At 36.4% G+C, this 20104-nt stretch overlaps 1 protein-coding gene and 2 pseudogenes across 1 annotated transcript; 2 read left to right on the top strand and 1 right to left on the bottom strand.

The window, feature by feature from the left end:
• Positions 1-1577: 1577 nt before the first annotated feature.
• On the top strand, positions 1578-2566 carry LOC120157187 (annotated as a pseudogene).
• Positions 2567-3455: 889 nt separating this feature from the next.
• Positions 3456-10375, bottom strand: LOC120157160 (annotated as a pseudogene).
• Positions 10376-11588: 1213 nt separating this feature from the next.
• LOC120157057 (copper-transporting ATPase HMA4-like) lies at positions 11589-19300 on the top strand. Its single transcript, XM_039168314.1, is given in 12 exon segments — positions 11589-11768; positions 12446-12732; positions 12893-12935; positions 12938-13631; positions 13790-14261; positions 14345-14512; positions 14683-14937; positions 15629-15751; positions 16234-16725; positions 17082-17158; positions 18938-19146; positions 19149-19300. Coding segments are annotated over 11 exon segments (2910 nt in total). The 5' UTR covers positions 11589-11768; positions 12446-12450; the 3' UTR covers positions 19244-19300.
• The last annotated feature ends 804 nt before the right edge of the window (positions 19301-20104 follow it).

Here is a 20104-nt window from a genome sequence, read left to right as displayed (position 1 = left end):
GGGGAGGTGGGGTGGTAGGCTGCCCCCAACGCCAGGTTGAGAGCAACTTCCGTGGAAGACCTCCGGCAGTAAGAAAATTAAAAATAAAGATAAAATATAATGCATAGATAAATAAGTCAATAAATACATAGTTGAAATAGTTGAATAATTTTCATACGCTGTCTTCATATGCGCGTCTGTAATTTGAAATAATCCCTGCAAATAAATCCATGCGTGAAAATCTCTGCTTATAGACAGAAACGTAAGTCCCGGCTAAATTTAAAAGAGGAAACATAAAGAGAAGGATAAACAGAAGTCAGCGATAGCAAGCTGCGATAAGGAATAAAGTTAAAATAGTTAAAACCTAAACTAAGGTAACACTACTCCGCCACCCTAATTCTAAGCCTACATAAATTCCAATGACAGAAACATATAAAAAGGAAAATTCATGGAAATTACTACAAAGGCATTAAAAAAGAAGACTGAGATGCCCACACTACTTAGCTACCCTGGTCTTAAGTCACCATACTTTCCTATCGGAGGTCATGTCCTCGGTAAGGGCTAAATTTATCGACTTTACCCTCCTTCATATATCTTATTTTTTTTACACATATCAAAACAAATATATCAATCATATTTTAAGATTGTTTTATCATTTTTCTCGTTTTATATGACTTGACATGTACTTAAATTTATCTCTTAAAACTATGTGCTTGGTTAACAAGACAAAATTAATGAGACGGGTGAAGTATTATTTAGCTACGTAACGTAAAATTAAGGCTAGGTAAGGGAAGAGTCCATGGATGGGCAGAGGAAACTGACAATTTAGTCGTTCTTCTAAAATTTTAACTTTTTATATAATTTTAAGTATTATTTATAATTATATTTTTGTTTCATTGAATGTTTCTTATTAATTTTTTTTTAATTTTAACTTATTATTATTTAAAATTTATTTATTAATAAAAATATAAAAATATATTTTAAAAACCACAAATCAAATAGTTTTTAAAATATATGTTTTATAAAATTTAATTATTTAAAATATTTAAAATAATCATGGTCAAAGTTAAAAATACATTATTATTAAAAAATCAATAATGGGACGGAAGGTACTAATAGTATATTTCCATCCCTTTAAAATATTAAAAAAATTAAAGTAAACTACACACATTTAATATTTAAAATATTACTTTTATTTTATTTTTATACTTAAACTTTAATTTTTTAAAAAGTCATATCTGACATTTAGTTTATGTTTTATTTTGGTATTCCATCTATAAAAATTTAATGGCGATATTAACGTGTCACTATAAGATATTGTCACGTCATCATTGAAAACATATATCATATCGATAGCTCCATTAATTTTTTTAGCGGCAGGATACCAATTTGAAACCTAAATTAAATGTTAAGAATAATTTTAAAAAATAAAATTTGAGTACCAAAAAGAACAAAAATAATAATTTGAGTACTAAACATGTAATTTACCTTAAAAGTTATGTACGTATTATTTTAATAATTGTACTATTTAATAAATACAGTACGTAACGTCATTTTATCCACTTTTTCTGTTCAAATATACCGTAAATGCACATGAGATGGGGGCTTTTGCAAACTTATATCGTATTGGCATTACATCCCATTATTGGGATGTTCAAGGTGCGACGGTGCGACAATCTTAATATACAGTTAAAGAAATATGTTACCGGAAATATTAATATTTTTTTTATAATTTCTAATAAAACATCATCTAAAATATTATTTTTTTCTATCGAAAACGTTAATATCGGGGCTACATAAAATGTTCACCATACAAATTAAGAGAGAGAAAATGTATTTTTTAAATTATTTTTGATTACTTTATTGGTTAATTATTATAATAATGGTTGTGCAGTTTAATGTGATGAAAGAATTAACATAATATATGATTTTCTAAAGGAATGTAAAGCTTGCATATATTGTGTAATGAGGATATGATGAGAAGTAAATATATATAATATAGAATGAACTACATGATGTTGAAGTTAGGCTTTCCGTATATCTTCTTCTTCCTGATCAACAGACTTAAATCATTGAACTTTATTTTCAACTCTGCAACCTCTCAGGCAAACACTTGCTCAAATGGCCACTAGGAGCAGAGCATCCAAGCCAGGGAGGCAACTTGGAGAACTCCACCAAAATCATCGGCCAGGATATCTGCCACTGTGTTGAATCAACGGTTGTTGATGCCCAATCTAAGTCGATGCAACTCACAAGTCACAACACGTAATGTCAGTCTTCAGAAGTTTATAGAGGTAGAGGAGAAGATAAGGTATGATCCTCACCCAGATAATCCAACAGGATGGACCGTTTGCCGACAGGAAACTAGTATTCGTATTAAGCCATTATCGGCTCTGGCATCCATGGCTGAAAAAGTGGAGCAACGATGCGCCGCGAGGTTTATGCAAATAGCGTGAAGGGTAGAGAAGTAATGGAGAGGATCTGCAAGTATCTTGAAGCTGAATCTAGAGGGATGGCTCTATAATTTTCTCACTTGCTGCACTTTTGAAATCTCAGCTGCCTGCTTCTCTCATAGGGTAGGAAATAACAGAAGAATGTAAGATGCAAAAACCTGGAAGGTCTAGGTTTAATTTTGAATGCCCCTTTTAGACTTGGTGCAATTTTTGGTGTATTCCATATCTAATATTGGAGTAAGATTCAATTTACTCTGCCAGATGGTATTAATTTGACGGTAAACGCTGGTTGATGATGAAACTAAGCAGTAAATAGTGTAAAAGAGGGGGTTCTAGCTTTGTCATAAATAGCTAATGTTTCTCTGACTTCCATTTTCTCCTCCCCCCTCCCTTTTTTTCCACGTCTCTTCGACTGTGATGATTTTTGTTTTGTTAATTTTAATATTTGATGTCAGGATTTTCGTCCTCGACATTCTTTCAAAGCACAAATCAAAGTTACTTTGCATTTGCACCCCATTTTCACACTATACAATCACTGCAGTTATACGCCAATTAGAGGCTTCGTTTTACCGCTTTCAAAAGTACTCGAGACATGCCCCTTCACAAGAGCTTTCATTTACTTGTGTCGCCGCTTTGACTATTTGATAAATGTGATCGGGGCATAGCCATGTATTATCACTTTAATACTACTAATATTCTTACCAGAGTATTTAATAGATAGCCAATACAGGACAACTTGTTTTGAAGAGGTCTAATTCTTCTAAAATTTTAATTCAATTTTCTATTTTCAAAACACATAATTATTAAATAAGATTGTCATGGATTTAAGTAAAATTTTCTTTATGTTGATAAACCAAAAATGTAGTTACTTTGGTTTTCCCTCCAAAATAACCTGAAAAAACTTACGAAACTCGTTCAAATGACGAGCTAACCGTAAGAGATAAAGAAGAAAAATTAACAAGGACCCAACCTATAATCAAAAGTTGAGGTGAATGGGGTGGAGGCTGACATAGAATGGATGAATGAGGAACTAAAAAAAAGATGATTCGATTTGGAATTGAGCTAGACACACTTGTAAATGATGCATCAATAAAATCAATTTGGACACGCAACATCCATGTTCTTTCTCCATAATATATAGACAACTATCATCAAAATTGTGAATACTTGAGGGCCACGAACATTCCAAGATATACTATGGAGCCGTGTGATCCACAGTTTTCCATGGACGAAACCCCCCCTTATCCTTAGTTTCGATGGCCAACCCCAAAGTGAAACCTCTTTGCATGTTTGTCATTAAAAGCATATTCAAGTCGCAAAGGCCCTAAAGGCGAGTCCACTCGGATCCCAAACCCGTATCCATAGCCACTTCCAGGCTTATATCTTGCCCCCGCAGGATCACCTGAATAACAAAAAATAAACAAACACATTCATGGGAAACAAAGAATGTTAGAAAGTGCACGGAATTCACAAGAAACGAAAATAAAATGAAGATTAACCAGAAAAAGACTTACCAGGCACATTGGGTCCCGACCATAAATCATGGCCGTAATCAGCAAATATAACACCTTCCACAGGCCCCAGCTGCACAATAGCAAAAAACATAAAACGCTGCACCATCAAGGTTATCTTTTTTATTTAATTCTCATTCTCCAATGGCTAGATTCTTATCTCCCCATAACCTATCATAATTTCGAGTTCCATAAAAAAATAAATATCCTTATATCCTGAAACAACAAAAGATGAGGTGGAATTAATGGACATACCATTGGGAAAGAAACTTCACTTGAGCAACTACATAAGATCGTCCAGACCTACAGCACCTTCTTCGTAACCTCTCACGCTGTTAGTTCCACCGATAGCAAATGCTTCATGAGGAGAAAAATTTCCCACCACATGCCCACCAGACAAACTAGCAATAAAAAACAGAGCAAGTCAGCACAACTCTCTACCCTTCTCTCCCCTTCAATTTCTCTTTAGAGAAATAATGAAGCTCAGGGTCAAACCAAGCAAGAAAACTTTTGAAGTTCAGAAAACAAACAAAGAAAACAAGAGTTTATAAACCATGAGAATCATAATATGTCATTCCTTGTATACAAAATGTAAATGATAAGCAGAATACCTTAAAAGAAGGCGAGTTGGACCAATTTCAACACCTTTTCTTGCCCGAGCATTCACTCTGTTGAAAAACAACCACTCAGGCATGATGGGAAGTCCTTGTTCCATGTTAAATGCAAACTGCAAAGGTAACAAAAAGTCAGGCCCGTCCATATAATAAGTGATGAAAAACCACAGGGTGTAGATGCTAACCATGGAGGAACCTTGATCACCAGAACCAGTATAGACACTTTCAAATTTTGCCACTAACATATAGTCATAAGGCTTACCACTACATTAAGATTTTAATAGAAGGTTAGAAGCAAGAAAATAAAACAAAAAAAATCATAACAGTAATTAATGCAGTGAAATAAATCTTATAGAAGCTATACAACACCAGGCCTCAGACATACAAACCTTGCAGTAAGTGGGCTGCCATAGAAGTCCTTGATAATTGGATTTCCTTTATCATCACGAGCACCAGCATGCTGCATATTCAAACATCATAAATAAATCATATAACTGAAACATAAACCACAACCCCATAAAATATCAAATTCAGAATAGCAACTAAATTTTAGGAACTACTTTTTACAAACTTCCCTTTGAAGAAAACCTAGAACAAGCACGTCAGAAAAAAAAGTTATGGGATGAAATAACATGCCCTACCTGAAAAATAAGACCAGCTGTTCCACTCCATTTCGGCCTGAGCGGTCGACTAAACTCTATACCAGCTGTTACACGGCCAATACTCAGACTGCTATTGTCATGTTGGTTACCATGCACAAGTGTCCCCGGGGTTCTTGAATTCTGTAAAAAGAAATGCTCAAGATAGTAATCAATCTCCCAATACAATCATTGAAAACGTAAAAGCAAAACCCACCTGCACAATTATTGTTCTAGATGTCCTCTTGTCGTCTCCTTCAATCCATGGGTCTGTGTAGTTAATGCGAAATATAGAGTCAATTTGGCCCCTCTCTAAGGAAATATTAAGCTTTTGGTTTCTTCCAAACAAATTTCTATGAGAATATGCAAAGCTGCACATAGGAAACAATAGATGAGACATGATAAACTGCATAATGCATGTCATCACATTTAGCAGACCCTACATTTCTCTCCTTTTCCTCAAAAACAATTGGGCAGGAAACAAGAAACGCTGAATGCTCACAGTGATATAACAAGATGAGATATGTGGTTGCATGTAAGAAAGTTTACACCCAAGGAAGTTGAATAGAATAAGAAGACGCACTGAAAAGAAAACATAAAAACATCCAATAAAATCCACCATTACTAATATTATTCTGTCATTTAGTACCGAAAGTACCCTGGTTCTGGAACATGCAACCCCAAGAAAGCAACTTCTAGTGTATCAATTACCATGCAAGTTATCACTTGATGAGAATCATTAAGAAATAAGCAACCACAGTCAACAAGATTGACAACCAAAGGAATTGATATGGACTCTCGCAAGCAATGCAAAGCCAACTTAATTCTCAAATCAACAGGGTACTAAGGAACAAGAAAACCTACTTGTTGCTTGGCTTTTCGGTCAAATTTATTCTAGAAAACGTTCTTGCTTGTATATAGTGTAATGACAAATATTGCACACTTATGATATATTCATATGAGTGATGGAAAAAATTAACCAATGCGAACTACATCCCATTCAAAAAAAGGATTTGCTCCCAGAAGCATGAAAAGTTGAATGAGATTAAAGTTATAATTTGCATGCACAATTCAAAATGAACCGCAGGAGAAGGATGAATTGAAAAAATGGAACCAGATAAAACTGAAATTTTTCATGTTACCTTCCAATAAGTCCTGATAGAGGGCCACTTGTAATCCTACAAAATTATACATCACTTGCATAAATATTATTTAAGATATACCAACCACAAACAAATAAGTGCAGGTTTTGGTAACTAAATTAGGCAAAGACATAAGCTAGAACATGTAGCATTGCAATTTAAACTAGCATGACATACCCACTTGATATTCCACCACCAGCAGAAAAACCACCACTTGGACGTTCAACAACATTCATTATCAAATCAACTTTACCAGCATCTACAATGTTGAGAATCAAAACGATAATAGAAAAATAAATACATAGAAAATGTCTGACAATGTTAAAATAAAACAACATTAATTACAAACTATATCCAAAAAAGGTTGCATATCATCCGTTTCAACAACATTCATTATCAAATCAACTTTACCAGCATCTACAATGTTGAGAATCAAAACGATAATAGAAAAATAAATACATAGAAAATGTCTGACAATGTTAAAATAAAACAACATTAATTACAAACTATATCCAAAAAAGGTTGCATATCATCTGATGACTATTTAATCGATTAGCGCCAAATCCTGTAAAGAAAATTAAATGTAGTCCACTGGTTTCAAGTTCCAACACAAGCCTTACACAGCCTTAGTAATTAAGAGCCACACACAGCAATTACAAAGAAACTAATATTAATCGGCTACTAATGTTTGTCATAACATCATTATAGTTTTGTTAAATAGCACTGTACTTACAACCAGAACAATAATAATCTAGAACCAAATTCATTAGACATTCTTACTATTGCATTATGCCTCTGAAAACTCAGCATAAACCTGTTAAAGTCCTCACTCCTGAGCATAAAATAGCCAAACAAAAACTCACTAGGGCATTGTACATGAAATATAACATTTTCAGGAACTTGCTTAAACATTCTCTCAACAAGCAAAGAATACCTCAGAACCTTAGTTTTAAAAGGCGCAAGGCGCACCAAGGTGTAAAAGGTCCCTGGAGCCTAGGCGCAGGGCGAAGGTGCGCGCCTTTCGTAGGCGGGGCACATTTTTGTACTAAAAACCTATAAATTAATTATACAAACATATTTTGTACTCAAAAACATATTTTGTTCTTGTTTGTAAGTTCTGATTTTCTACATTTTCTTATCGGATCTAAAGGATTCGATAATCCGGTTGAAACTAACCCGAATCCATTTTGAAACTAGCTGAAATTTAAAATAGTATAAATAAAATTTAATATAGATAAAATTTTAATAATATAAATAAAAATAAAACATTTTAAAAGAATGGCAGATTGAGAAAATATGATGTCATGTATACTATCTACTGCCACTATATTGCATAATTTGGGATCATGTATTTTTTTTAAAAAAAAGGGAAAAGCCAGTCTAGTATTTATTGAACTTTAAAAAGAAAACAATTACATGTTGTCCATTTGCAATGCACTAACAGGAAGCAATCAAAGCTTCAATAAAGACTTTAGGGAACAAAGCAAAAAGAAAGAAATAACCCCAAAACAGCCCAAGAAATAAGCAAATCCAAAACTAGAGAATAGCTAACCTTTCTTCTTCCTTGCTCAAAAACTAAAGGTTTTTATCAGAGAAGACCCGATAGATTTTGAACAGAAATGAAGAAGCAAAGAAGAGATGGAGAAGAGAGGCATGGTAAGTTTTCTACTAATTTCTCTCCCCCCACGTAAAAAAGCGCCAAAAGCGGGAAAAGCGTGCGCTGCGCCTGTGCCTTAGGAGGCGATTTTTCTGGCGCCCACCTGCGCCCGGCTCCTTAGGCACGTCTAGGCGCGCTTTTGAAAACTAAGCTCAGAACAGAACATGCAATTATTTTTAAGATTCATTAAAAGATGTATTCACTCACCCCCAGCTGGTTGAGGAATGATACTGACATCTGCCATGAGACCCATAGTTGACACCGTATCCACATCTCTTTTTACTTGAAGCATACTACACACCTATAGGAGGACGGTTCAAAAGAAGCAAAAGAAGATAGTCAGGACAAATTTTGCTATCCACAAGAACTCTTCCTTGATCAGAATATATCTTTATGACTCATCATCAATAAAACACCTATGCGAGTAACAAAAGCTAGACATAGGGTCACACCTGTCCCTTCTTGGTTGTGAGTTGCCTGAGTATTGTTTCAGGCTTTGTCTTCCCTTTAGTTGGTTCTCCACTGAAACAATTACAAGCATTTCGGGTTATTATTTTCTAACCCTAACAATCTTAAAAGTCCGATATGCATGTTTGAGAGAGTGCCTAAGTAAATGCACACCCACGAGTAGCAAAATCAAACTGAAGGAAGCTTCTTAGTTCTTAAGTCTTTCGATCAAGGAAACGTATCGATATATTATTGACCTCGGCTTCTGCAACTTGTAACTTTATAATACCTCCAGAAAAAATATCAACTCCAGAAACCTATAAGGTCAAAGAACAGTTAATGCAACATGGTTGTACCAAAGATTAATGAAGAGTACAACTGCATCCCCAAATTAAAGAACCATGCAAGACAAAGTACTAACCAAGCCAAAAATACCACGTTCCATATACCATCCATTGATAGAATTAATTACTTCATCCAAACGCTTGAGATTTACCACTTTTCCTGCACAGCTTGACACCGAAAGTGAAAATAATGAAGGCCTCCTATGACCAGAATTAAGAATCAGCTCATCAAGTAAATCATCTAAAATGCAAGTCCATCCATACTTAAGAATGCAAAAGAAAACCTTACCATGTGCATCACAAAAAGCATCCTCGAGAAACTTTGATGGAAGAACATTGGCCCCTTCACAGACCAATCCGTGGAACTCCTGATTTGGTTCTACCTTATGCCACAAGAAGCCAACATCAACCCAATCAAAATTATGTTTCTATATGTGCCAAAGTTGTAGGCATATAATGCCCAAAACATGAGCGAAATGTACAGCTAACAACCAAAAGAAACTATGACACATGAAAGACCAGCCAAAAAACAGCATCACTCCATATGACTATGGTATTATCTCATTATATGAAGTTTCCACAGCGACAATCTATGAAGTAAGCATGTGCTCTATTTTTCTGGAAACAGATACCAAGAAAGACAAAAGGAAGGAGGCACAAAACGGGCAATTCACCTCCAATTCCCCTGAATTCTATCAGAAAAGATTAAACTAGTGCCAGAGAGATCACTGGCCAAAGCCCCCACAAGTAGAAATATTCATGGTAACCAGTGATTATGACTGCAATTCGGAGCAATTAAAAAGAAAAGTGAAAGCAGGACAAATATATTATTATGTATAAAACTTTTAAAGATCTATAATAACATACTTGAAACACCAATCTGATACCATCCCGCGTGTCAACGGCGACGGGTATACAGGAGGAGAAGTAGCCGCTATCAATGATCCGATGGACATCTTCCTGGACCTCCCGCACAGTCAATGCTGAGTTGGCTCGGCAAGCTTTCAACGCGGTAAGGGCTTCCATTTCAAGGTCTTTCCGCTCCAACTTCTCTCCGTCTTTGTTCCTGACGAGGACCTCGCTTATCAAAACCCTCTCCTCGTCGTATCGACTGGCAGTAGTCGACTGTCCCTTCTGAGGCACCTCCGACCCGGACTGAGCGGAGTCGGGCAAGCTCGGCTGAGACAAAGACAAGGAGGTGGAACATAGCAGAGGCGATTTAGAAAGGTTGTCGCTCGGGGTGGTTAGAGACGGACGCACAGCAGAGTAGGTGAGAGCCTCCGAGTGAATTCCAAAGGCGGAGTGAGTGGATGCAGCGGTAGGGAGGTTTTTGCGAAAATTGGAGCGATTCCTGAGGGAGCGAATGAGTTGGAAAGCCGAGTGACGAGCTCTGGAGAGGTGAGAGGCTAGGGTTTGTGAGAGAGGATGGTTGGAAGAAGGGATCTTGAAAGAAGAGGACGTGAAATAAACGCCGTCGTTGCGAGGCATTGCGGACGGTAATCTAAGTGGAGAAGAAGAAATGAGTGTGAAGTTGATTCTTCAATCAACATTGATGGGAGTCGATAAATTTGAGGGGGCTGTTATTGTTTTGGTTTTAGACGGCAGAAAATGAACTACATTCTTGAGGGTTTGACGGCCCATGAGCAGGAACTACATTTCACGTTTCTTTAGTTGACGTGCATTGCCACCAAGTGCAAGGGGAAGGCCGACCCTCACACACATCAAACTCCAAAAGGCCCATTCACCAATGAAAATGGTAAGCAGTTGAAGGCAAAAGTAGCACAGCTTAGAAAGGTGCTTTGGGTTTGCCCCGGAAGATTAGGCATAAATAGAGACTTAATCGGGTTTTGATTGAGTCGGGTTTTGATCCAACTTAGTTTTATTGGATTGAGTTTTTTAAAGAAAATTTGAGTTTGAATTTAGGGTCAAAAACACTTTACTCGAATTATATGTTTAAAGATAACTATAATAATACCTATATATATATATTCAATTAGATCTTTATTTTATCGAATAAAATTAATATACATATATGTTTATAATAGATCGGGTTAGATAAGAATTTTATCTAAAAAGACGGATTAGATTTAGAATGAAAGAGACATATTTATCAGGTCTGATTAAATTAGACCCGTGGGTATGTCTACATAAGATGCCAAATGGTAATTCTCACCCAATCACTAGTATTTTTCTGCAGATGCCAAAACCATATAAACAGCCCATATGTTTGTTTAAGAGATGAGATGCATTCTGCCTAATTGAAGAACAAGCAATATCAAATTGGACCATTTCTTTTCCTTTTCCTTTTGGGGTCCAGGAATCCACAACCAAAGTAAGCCCCCCATGGAGGCATGGACCATGGGATTTTCTTTTTAAAAGCTTAAATGTATTTTAATTTTTAAAATTATATTTTATTATCATTTTGATATTTAAAATACTTTTTTAGTTTAATTTAACTTCCCACTTCGGGAGTTTAAATTTTGAAAATTTTTAATAAAATTTACTATTCATAGTCTCTTCAAATAATAAATATAAAAGAATTATTATTCATAACTACTTCAAATTAAATTAGAATATTAAAAATAAGATTATAAAATATTAGTATTCTGTTTATATTCATTTAAAAAAAATTAAATATACGAATATATCACTCGTTGGCCATGGAAGAGAGGGTCGTTAAGCAAGGTGGTGGGAAATGGAATATAAGACGATAAGTTCAAATATTCATTTTTTATATCTTTTCTTGACTAAGAAAGACGAACGCAAACAACTCTCTCGAAGAGCCAAAGCCTGCCTCTTCTTTCTTTCTCCCGCAACCGTCCATTTCCAATTCCCCTTATCAAATCCTAATCCACTTTGTTTAATCTCAATTCCCATTCTAATACCCTAATCACCCCCCTCTTTTTAATAGAGAAAGAACTTTTTCCTTTATCTTTTCCCCCAATCAAAACATAGGCTCACCATTAACTGACTTGAAAGGAAGGTCTCTTTGATCTTTGTGTGCGGCGTATTTGTTTGTATGTGCGTGTTTTTGATGCCAGAACTTTGGGTTTTAATTGTTTGGCTTGTTTAAACCTCGGGGTTTCTTTTTTGAAGCTTATTTTCTTTGCTTATTGATTCATATTCCGACTTGACCGAACTTAATATTTTTGAAGAAAAAAAATGTTGTTTTCAGTTTGAATTTCCATATTCTTCTCTGGGTTTGTTTTGTATTCAATATTCATGAATGCTTTTCGCGGGCTTTAAGTTTTTTTAAAATGGTTGATAAAATTAAAATTCTAATTCCCAAGCAAGTTTTATCGTGTTTGATTTGTACAAAGTCTTGGCGGCTTTTTTTGTACTTTGTTTTTGCTTCTTTTTTCCTTTCCCCTCGATTGTGTAATTATTTAATAGTGCAATCCATTTTTTTTCTTTTTCTTTTTGCTGTATGATATCTACAACAGTTGTTTTAGAGTAATGATTCAGCCCTAATTTTGTTGTTTCTTTTTTAGTTCAATTTTATCTAACATTGAACAGATTTTTTTCTCATATATTTCAGTATATTTTTTTTAAGCTTTTGCAAACCGACTGAAATTTTGCTTCGGAAACTGGTTTGTTATTGAAGAAATCTAAATTGCTTTATTTATATTTATTTATGTTTTGCTTATTGTGTTTTCACAGAAGCCATGAATATTAATGTTGGAGACAAAACAATGGAACTAAATGGGAGGGAAGATCTTAAGAGTCCTTTGCTGGAGCCTTCAGATAGTGTTTGCGTAACTATACCTGAACCAATTGATAAGTCGGGAAAGAAGAGAACAGTGATGTTCAAAATAGGGGATATCAAGTGCGCATCCTGTGTTGCTTCCATAGAAGCTATGCTTGGAGAGCTCAAGGGTGTTGAGAGTGTATCAGTGTCGCCAATTCATGGTCAAGCAGCAATTGAGTATTTTCCAAAGCTCGTTAATGTAAGTTTTAAGAGTGATTTATGGTCACTATAGAAAAATTTTAATTCCTTCCCTTTATTGTGTTCCAATTTATTTATTGTTTTACTGCTATTCTTTGGAGCCATTGTTATAATGTTGCTCACATTTTTTATTGCTTGAACCTTTGTCTATTTTACTTTAGACGAAACTGATGAAAGAGACAATAGAGGATGCTGGTTTCCCTGTTAGGAGTTTTCAGAGCAAGAAATAGCAGTCTGCTGGCTCAGGATTAAGGGAATGGCATGTACAAGCTGTTCAGAATCCCTTGAACGTGCTCTGAAGTCCCTCGATGGAGTTAAAAAGGCAGTGGTTGGTCTAGCTCTTGAAGAAGCGAAGGTGCACTTTGATCCAAATGTTACTGATTCTGAACGCATTGTTGAAGCAATAGAAGATGCTGGCTTTGGAGCTGATCTAATTAGTTCTGGAAATGGAGTGAACAAAGTACATATAAAACTTGACGGAGTGTCATCTGTAGAGGAGATGAATACTATAAAGTCCTACCTTGAATCAGCCATAGGTGTAAATCACATAGATATGGACTTGGAAGAAAACATGGTCACAGTCAACTATGACCCAGACCTTACTGGTCCGAGATCTCTTATTGAAGCTGTACAAGAAGCTGCTCATGGATCCTACAAGGCAAGCTTGTATATACCTCCCAGACAAAGAGAAACTGAGCAGCAGCATGAAATTAATTCCTCTAGGGATCAGTTCCTTTTAAGCTGCCTGTTCTCAATTCCTCTGTTTATATTCTCTATGGTAATTCCAATGCTTCCTCCTTTTGGTGATTGGTTAGAGTACAAGATCTACAACATGTTTACTGTTGGGTTGCTTCTGAGATGGATTCTTTGCACACCAGTACAGTTTATTATTGGCCAAAGGTATTGGTATTCATTTTCCCTGCGCAATTGTAGCTACTTCTTCTGTTATTGGCGTTTTGTCAATGATTCAGCATTTCCATTCCTCAGAGGTGGCATTCACTCTGATTATATAACCAGTCCTTCAGCATAACAATTCTGTCTTTTGTTGTATTTGTCAGGTTTTATAAAGGGTCATACCATGCATTGAGACTGAAATCTGCTAATATGGATGTTTTAGTAGCCATGGGTACAAATGCTGCATATTTTTACTCCGTGTATGTAGCTATTAGATCTTTGAGCTCTGACACATTTGAAGGGCAAGATTTTTTTGAGACAAGTGCAATGCTGATATCCTTTATTCTCTTAGGAAAATATTTAGAGGTATTGGCTAAAGGGAGAACCTCAAATGCTTTAGCCAAGCTGACAGACCTTGCTCCTGATAGTGCTTGTTTGCTGACATTAGATGATGATGGAAATGTTGTTTCAGAGGTGGAAATCAGCACCCAACTAATACAACGGAATGATATAATCAAGATCATTCCTGGGGAGAAGATTCCTGTTGATGGCATTGTCATTGATGGTCAAAGCTACGTGAATGAGAGTATGATCACAGGGGAGGCACAACCTATTGCTAAAAAGCTTGGTGACAAGGTATTATTTAGTTTCCTTTTTTATATTTTAAAGTATGCCTGAGTTTATGAATGCTGATTTTTTTATTCAATTGTTATGAGTAGGTCATTGGTGGAACTATGAATCAGAATGGATGTTTACTGGTCAAGGCTACTCATGTTGGGTCAGAGACTGCACTTTCCCAAATTGTTCAGCTCGTTGAAGCTGCTCAGCTTGCAAGAGCACCTATTCAGAAAATTGCTGACCGGATTTCTCGGTTTTTTGTTCCTGCAGTAAGTTCCAGTTTCCATCCTCAAAAATGTTTTTATACTATTTTATCGCACTTTCAAATTGATTTTTTCAAAATATTAAAGGGTTTCTGTTTCCTTCCTCAATTTTTTGTTTATACCTCTCTTTGCAAGTTGCTAAAAGAATGTACTATTGTTTTTCCGTCCAATATCAGATTGTTCTCACTGCATTTATAACTTGGTTGGGATGGCTTATCCCTGGAGTTATTGGTATTTACCCTAAACATTGGATTCCAAAAGGAATGGATAAATTTGAACTCGCACTCCAGTTTGGTATTTCCGTGCTTGTGGTTGCTTGCCCATGTGCTCTAGGACTAGCAACCCCTACAGCCGTCATGGTCGCCACAGGGAAGGGTGCTTCACTTGGTGTGCTTATTAAGGGTGGAAATGCACTTGAGAAGGCACATAAGGTAAAACCATTTTTGTTTAGAAACAGCTAAGAACAGGTAAAGTTTGAAGTTGGATTGATGATTTGGTATATGAGTTTCACAATCATGATTGAGCATCATAAGCAACTTGCTATCTCTTCTGAAAAATTTGACAATTGATAATTTCACTTGCTTTGAAGTAGCATGAACTGAAAACTAACTCAACTTTGCTATTACAAGAATTGCAAATGCTTGAAGTTACAATTTTTTAAGTGGCAGTCATTTTCAAAAGTTATCTACTGTAGGTTCATAATCATTCCATGATAATTGTTTTTGTTAGGAAACTAGAATTTTTTACTTTTCAAACTATATATCAACTCAACTTTTTTTTCTGAAAATGTGAATTTCATTAAAAAAGTATCACCCTTTGATTTTATATTTTCATGATTGTTGCTTGTAGCGAAAGGGCACTTCTTCATTTCAAATAACCAGTATATCAGCATCAATAAACTTTTGTCACTGTGCCATTCATTTATAATTCTATACTGAAATCACAGACCCTCAGAAGGGTTGTTTATTGCCTTATCATTACAAGCCCTTTAACAACAATACAATACATTGGCCAAAAAATATGTATAACAATACAACTAACACCTAAGTCTTGAAAGTTGGATACAAGTTCCCTTGCAGATGGCTGTTGCAACCTGAACTATCTTTTCCCTGTCTCCTGTAGGTGAAAGCAATTGTGTTTGATAAGACGGGGACATTGACAATTGGGAAACCTGAAGTTGTAAATGTTGTGCTCTTTTCAACTGTGTCAATGAGAGACTTCTGCGATGTTGCTATTGCTGCAGAGGTACAGACCTAGTTTTTCCTACTTTCTGATTATATTTAGTGAAGTTGCTATGGAACGAAAACAAGAAAGCTTGGTGAGATATTTGAATAACCTTAATTGTACACCTGGATCTGGATTTTTTTATTACTTTTGGTTTTTGAGGAGGTGGAAATATTAAACCAAAGCTTATAATGTGCAATTCTATATATTAGATTTAACCAAGATTGGTCCAAAATGCCACTGAATGACTTAAGCTAGTACATCCAAGCTTTTATCTGTTTATTGCTATCGATTGAGTCCTCAAAGATCTATTTCATCTGTTTGCTCCCTCAATGACCGTCAACCAATTCCATCCGATCAATGGCTCAATCAGGTGAAAATAAATGTTTGAGGGTTCAATTTATTGCAATAAGATATGGATTTGGATGGGTTTTCTTAATTACATGTGTATATATTTATATATAGTTTAGGGGATCTTTTACATTTAAGCCCTAAAATTTCAGGCAAATAGCCAGCATCCAATAGCCAAAGCTTTCCTGGAGCATGCTAGAAAATGGAAGATAGAATCTGACAATCAATCCGATAACCAACATCTCATGGAGGCAAAGGACTTTGAGTTGCACCCTGGCACTGGGGTGAGCAGGAAAGTTGGTGACAAAATGGTCTTGGTTGGTAACAAGAAGCTTATGCAGACTTATGATGTCACATTTGGTCCTGAGGTTGAGGGCTACATTTCAGAAAATGAGAAGCTGGCTCGAACATGTGTCTTAGTTGCCATTGATGGTGAAATTGCTGGAGCTTTTGCAGTAACCGATCCAGTGAAACCAGAAGCTGAGCATGTCATATCATATCTTCGCTCAATGGGCATCTCAAGCATCATGGTAACCGGTGATAACTGGGCTACTGCAACTGCCATAGCAAAAGAGGTTGGAATAGAGAAGGTGATAGCCGAAACGGATCCAATGGGAAAAGCTGATAGGATCAAAGAATTGCAGGCAAGCTTCTTTTCTTTTTCCTCTCGTTTTGTTTTTCAATTTTACATGGCTTGATCCTATGAAAAACTATTCATGTGTGAAAAGGTTGTGAAATGTTCAGCATTAGAAAGTAGAAAAATACATTTATCATATGCTATGAACAATAATTTTCTGAGGCATGGTGTTCTAGTAATTTTCAATATATAAATTGGGATGAACGGTGGGGGTAAGAAAGAGGGCTTCATATCTGGCTAGCCTTGAAAAAGTGCCTAGAAGGGCTTCAGTGTAAATTATAGTTTAATCTACAAGTTCAAGTCTTCATGCGTGAAGCAGATAACATCATTTGATTAATTTTCTCTCTTGTAAACATGGGATGCATGAAGGGTTTGACTGTTGCTATGGTGGGAGATGGAATAAACGACTCCCCTGCTTTAGTTGCAGCTGATGTAGGCATGTGATAACTCCGTAAAAGGTCACATTTTTGTACCTTTTTACTTAAGTTATTGAATGCCTAAAAGACCATTTAGAACCATTTAGATGCATTTAGGAGCATATAGTGCATGTGTGGATTTCATTTGCCGTGGCATATTTTTTTACAGCGGTGCTGCTTTATGGGAAGGTACTTGTCTGATGTGCAGGTGTTGAAAGCACAGAAAAGAGGATTTAAAATGTCGTGACATAAGGATGCTGAGCTAAATAAAAATGCCAAGTTCAAATGGCATTTCAGAGCGTACAAGGAGAGAGAAGATATTTTCTAGCCAGCTGTCCCGGATTTTACGCATGCTCTGCCCGAGATACCCACCGCAACATGGCGCTTCAACCACCGGTTCTGTTGATGACATTGCCTAGTCTGACCCTGCAGATCCTGTCGGTCCTAGGGCGCCTGTAGCAGGATTATGCCAGTCTGCTAGACTCCCAAGCAACTCAATCATGGTTTTGGGGTTTTCTAGGATGGTTAACACCAAACCTTAGGATTTCTTTTCCCCTATAAATAGAGGAGGAAGCCATATTGATGGGGATTTTAGTTCCAACCATATTTGATCTTAAAAAGTTAGAGAGAGAAAGTCTCATCTTTCTCCGTCAATCCCACTTGCCGTGGCATTTCTCCTTGACTAGCAGAAGGGAGTGGCGTTCTGAGCATCCGAGAGGAGCCAGTCCGCTAAGAGCAGCTCGTGGTGGCAGAGGGAAGCATTAGGCAGTGCACGTCGAAGGCTTTTTCTCCTCCCCTTAGTACTTGCTTTTATATTTTGTTGTTGGGTTGTAAGGAACGAATGAATCTTGCTTTGTGCTTGTTGATTTCGAACCCCACCATGAACTAATCCTATTTGGTGGGAGTTTGCATGGATATTTAAGTTTTTATTTTAATGAATGGTTGTTGTTTCATGCTCTATTCTGTTTTGTTTATGATGCTTAAAGCCTTGAGGTTGTAGGAGCTACGAGAGTAGCCTTTCCTTAGGAGGGTTCATGAGGTTCGAGAATGCCTTGGCAATTTATCTTTAGTCTTCGAGAGAAGCTAGGGAGAAACTACATAAACAACGGTTCTAGATAGTAACTAGGCCTAATCCACCTTAGAGATAAGATAGGATTTCATTCGATTAAAAGGAGTTGTGTATAACGATAGGTTAGATGTTAATGCCGCAAAAGGTATTACCGAGACATATTCTATTAGCTGAGTCAATAGGATCACTGCTTGGGCTTACGCCAATCGGTTTTGCCAGGGTATCTTTAGTCTGTCGAGTCCCTTACTAGAGATAGCATAGGGCACGTCAGTAGATTCTGTCGGGCAGGGTAAGCATAGAAGAAGCACCATTCAGAGAAATAAACTTAAGTTTTCCTTGTGTCTCCCATCACTCATTTCCATTGCTGCTTGTCTTGTGAGAAAGCTAAAGTCCTACATATATTAAATCTAGTATTTGCATTTTTATTTTGCCTTGACATTTCCATTTGTTTTCACGTATCACAATTTAATTTGCTACGACATATCCATCTGCTACCACACTATCACCACTCCATTTCCACTACGTCCATTCCATTTTGCCACTGCATTCTCATCTGTATATACCATAAATAACTTTACTTAGGTGACAAAGTAAAGTGCCTTGACAAACCTATTTGATTTCTCCAATTTCCTGTGGAGACGATACTATACTCATCACTTTATTACTTGTTCGATTGTGTATACTTGCACACATATCCGCATCATATTTTAGTACTCACAAATAGCGGACAGCATGGCAATTGGTGCTGGTACTGATGTAGCCATAGAGGCAGCTGACGTAGTACTTATCAAAAGCAACTTGGAAGACGTAATTACGGCAATAGACCTGTCCAGAAAGACCATTTCACGCATTTGGCTTAACTATGTGTGGGCCCTTGGTTATAACATTCTGGGCGTGCCAATTGCTGCTGGAATCTTATACCCTTTCACTGGAGTCAGGTTACCACTTGGCTAGCCGGTGCATGCATGGCCGCCTCCTCTTTCAGCGTCGTTTGTTCTTCTCTATTGTTGCAGTCTTATAGGAAGCCTTCGGTATTTTAAGATTCAAAAGGACACAGCCATTGCTCCAAATCCACATGATGGGGTATTTTCTGGTAATTCATATTTGATTGCATATTATCGGTTTTTAACATGTAAATTTAGAAGGCCCTTCGATTATTACCGGTTCCAGGTTCTGAATCAGTCAATGTTATTGCTAAGCATTTGTTTGCAACCAAGGCTAATATCACATGTTCTCGAAAATGGTACTTCAGGAAACTAGGATATGATATAGTTGTATTTCTTGTATGACAAAATGTTAAGTTTGTCATTTCGGATTATTGGATCATTCTGAACGAGAAAATTGAAATACATGAAACATTATGGATATAAACCTCTCTATATTTTAGGGACACAAACTGTTTCATGTTGTTGTAGCTTTGTAATGCTTGCAAATGCATGTCATTTCGTGTTTCAAACATTTCATCTGATTTCGAGAACCGTTCAGATTTCTGTCTTCATTATTATCACTTGGTAGTGTTTAACTGTTATGGATTATAGCCGGAAGCTGGGGTAGCAAGTTGAGAAGAATGAGCTGAGAAAAGAAACACCAGGCTGCTTGCTATTCTTCAGCTCTCCTTTTTTTCCCTTCCATACAAAAGCTTGAGCCACTAATGATGAATCTTTTTAATTGAATGATCTTCATCTAATGAGGTTCTAATTTGATATTGACAACATATTCTATTAAATATTAAACTTGATTTAGTAATAATGCATTTTTATACACACTCAGCAGACTTGGTTTCGAATTCTCCTTCAATCCTTTTTGTTTCCATTTAATTTTGACCAATAAAGTAACCTTTAACATGTCTTAAACCTTAATATTCCGAGGTTCAATCCACTCTGCTCCCACTTTAGACTTTA

The sequence above is a fragment of the Hibiscus syriacus genome, unplaced genomic scaffold (assembly GCF_006381635.1).
Source record: "Hibiscus syriacus cultivar Baekdansim isolate YM2019G1 unplaced genomic scaffold, ASM638163v2 tig00111238_pilon, whole genome shotgun sequence".
NCBI lineage: Eukaryota > Viridiplantae > Streptophyta > Magnoliopsida > Malvales > Malvaceae > Hibiscus > Hibiscus syriacus.
This window is presented reverse-complemented; position numbering and strand designations above follow the sequence as displayed.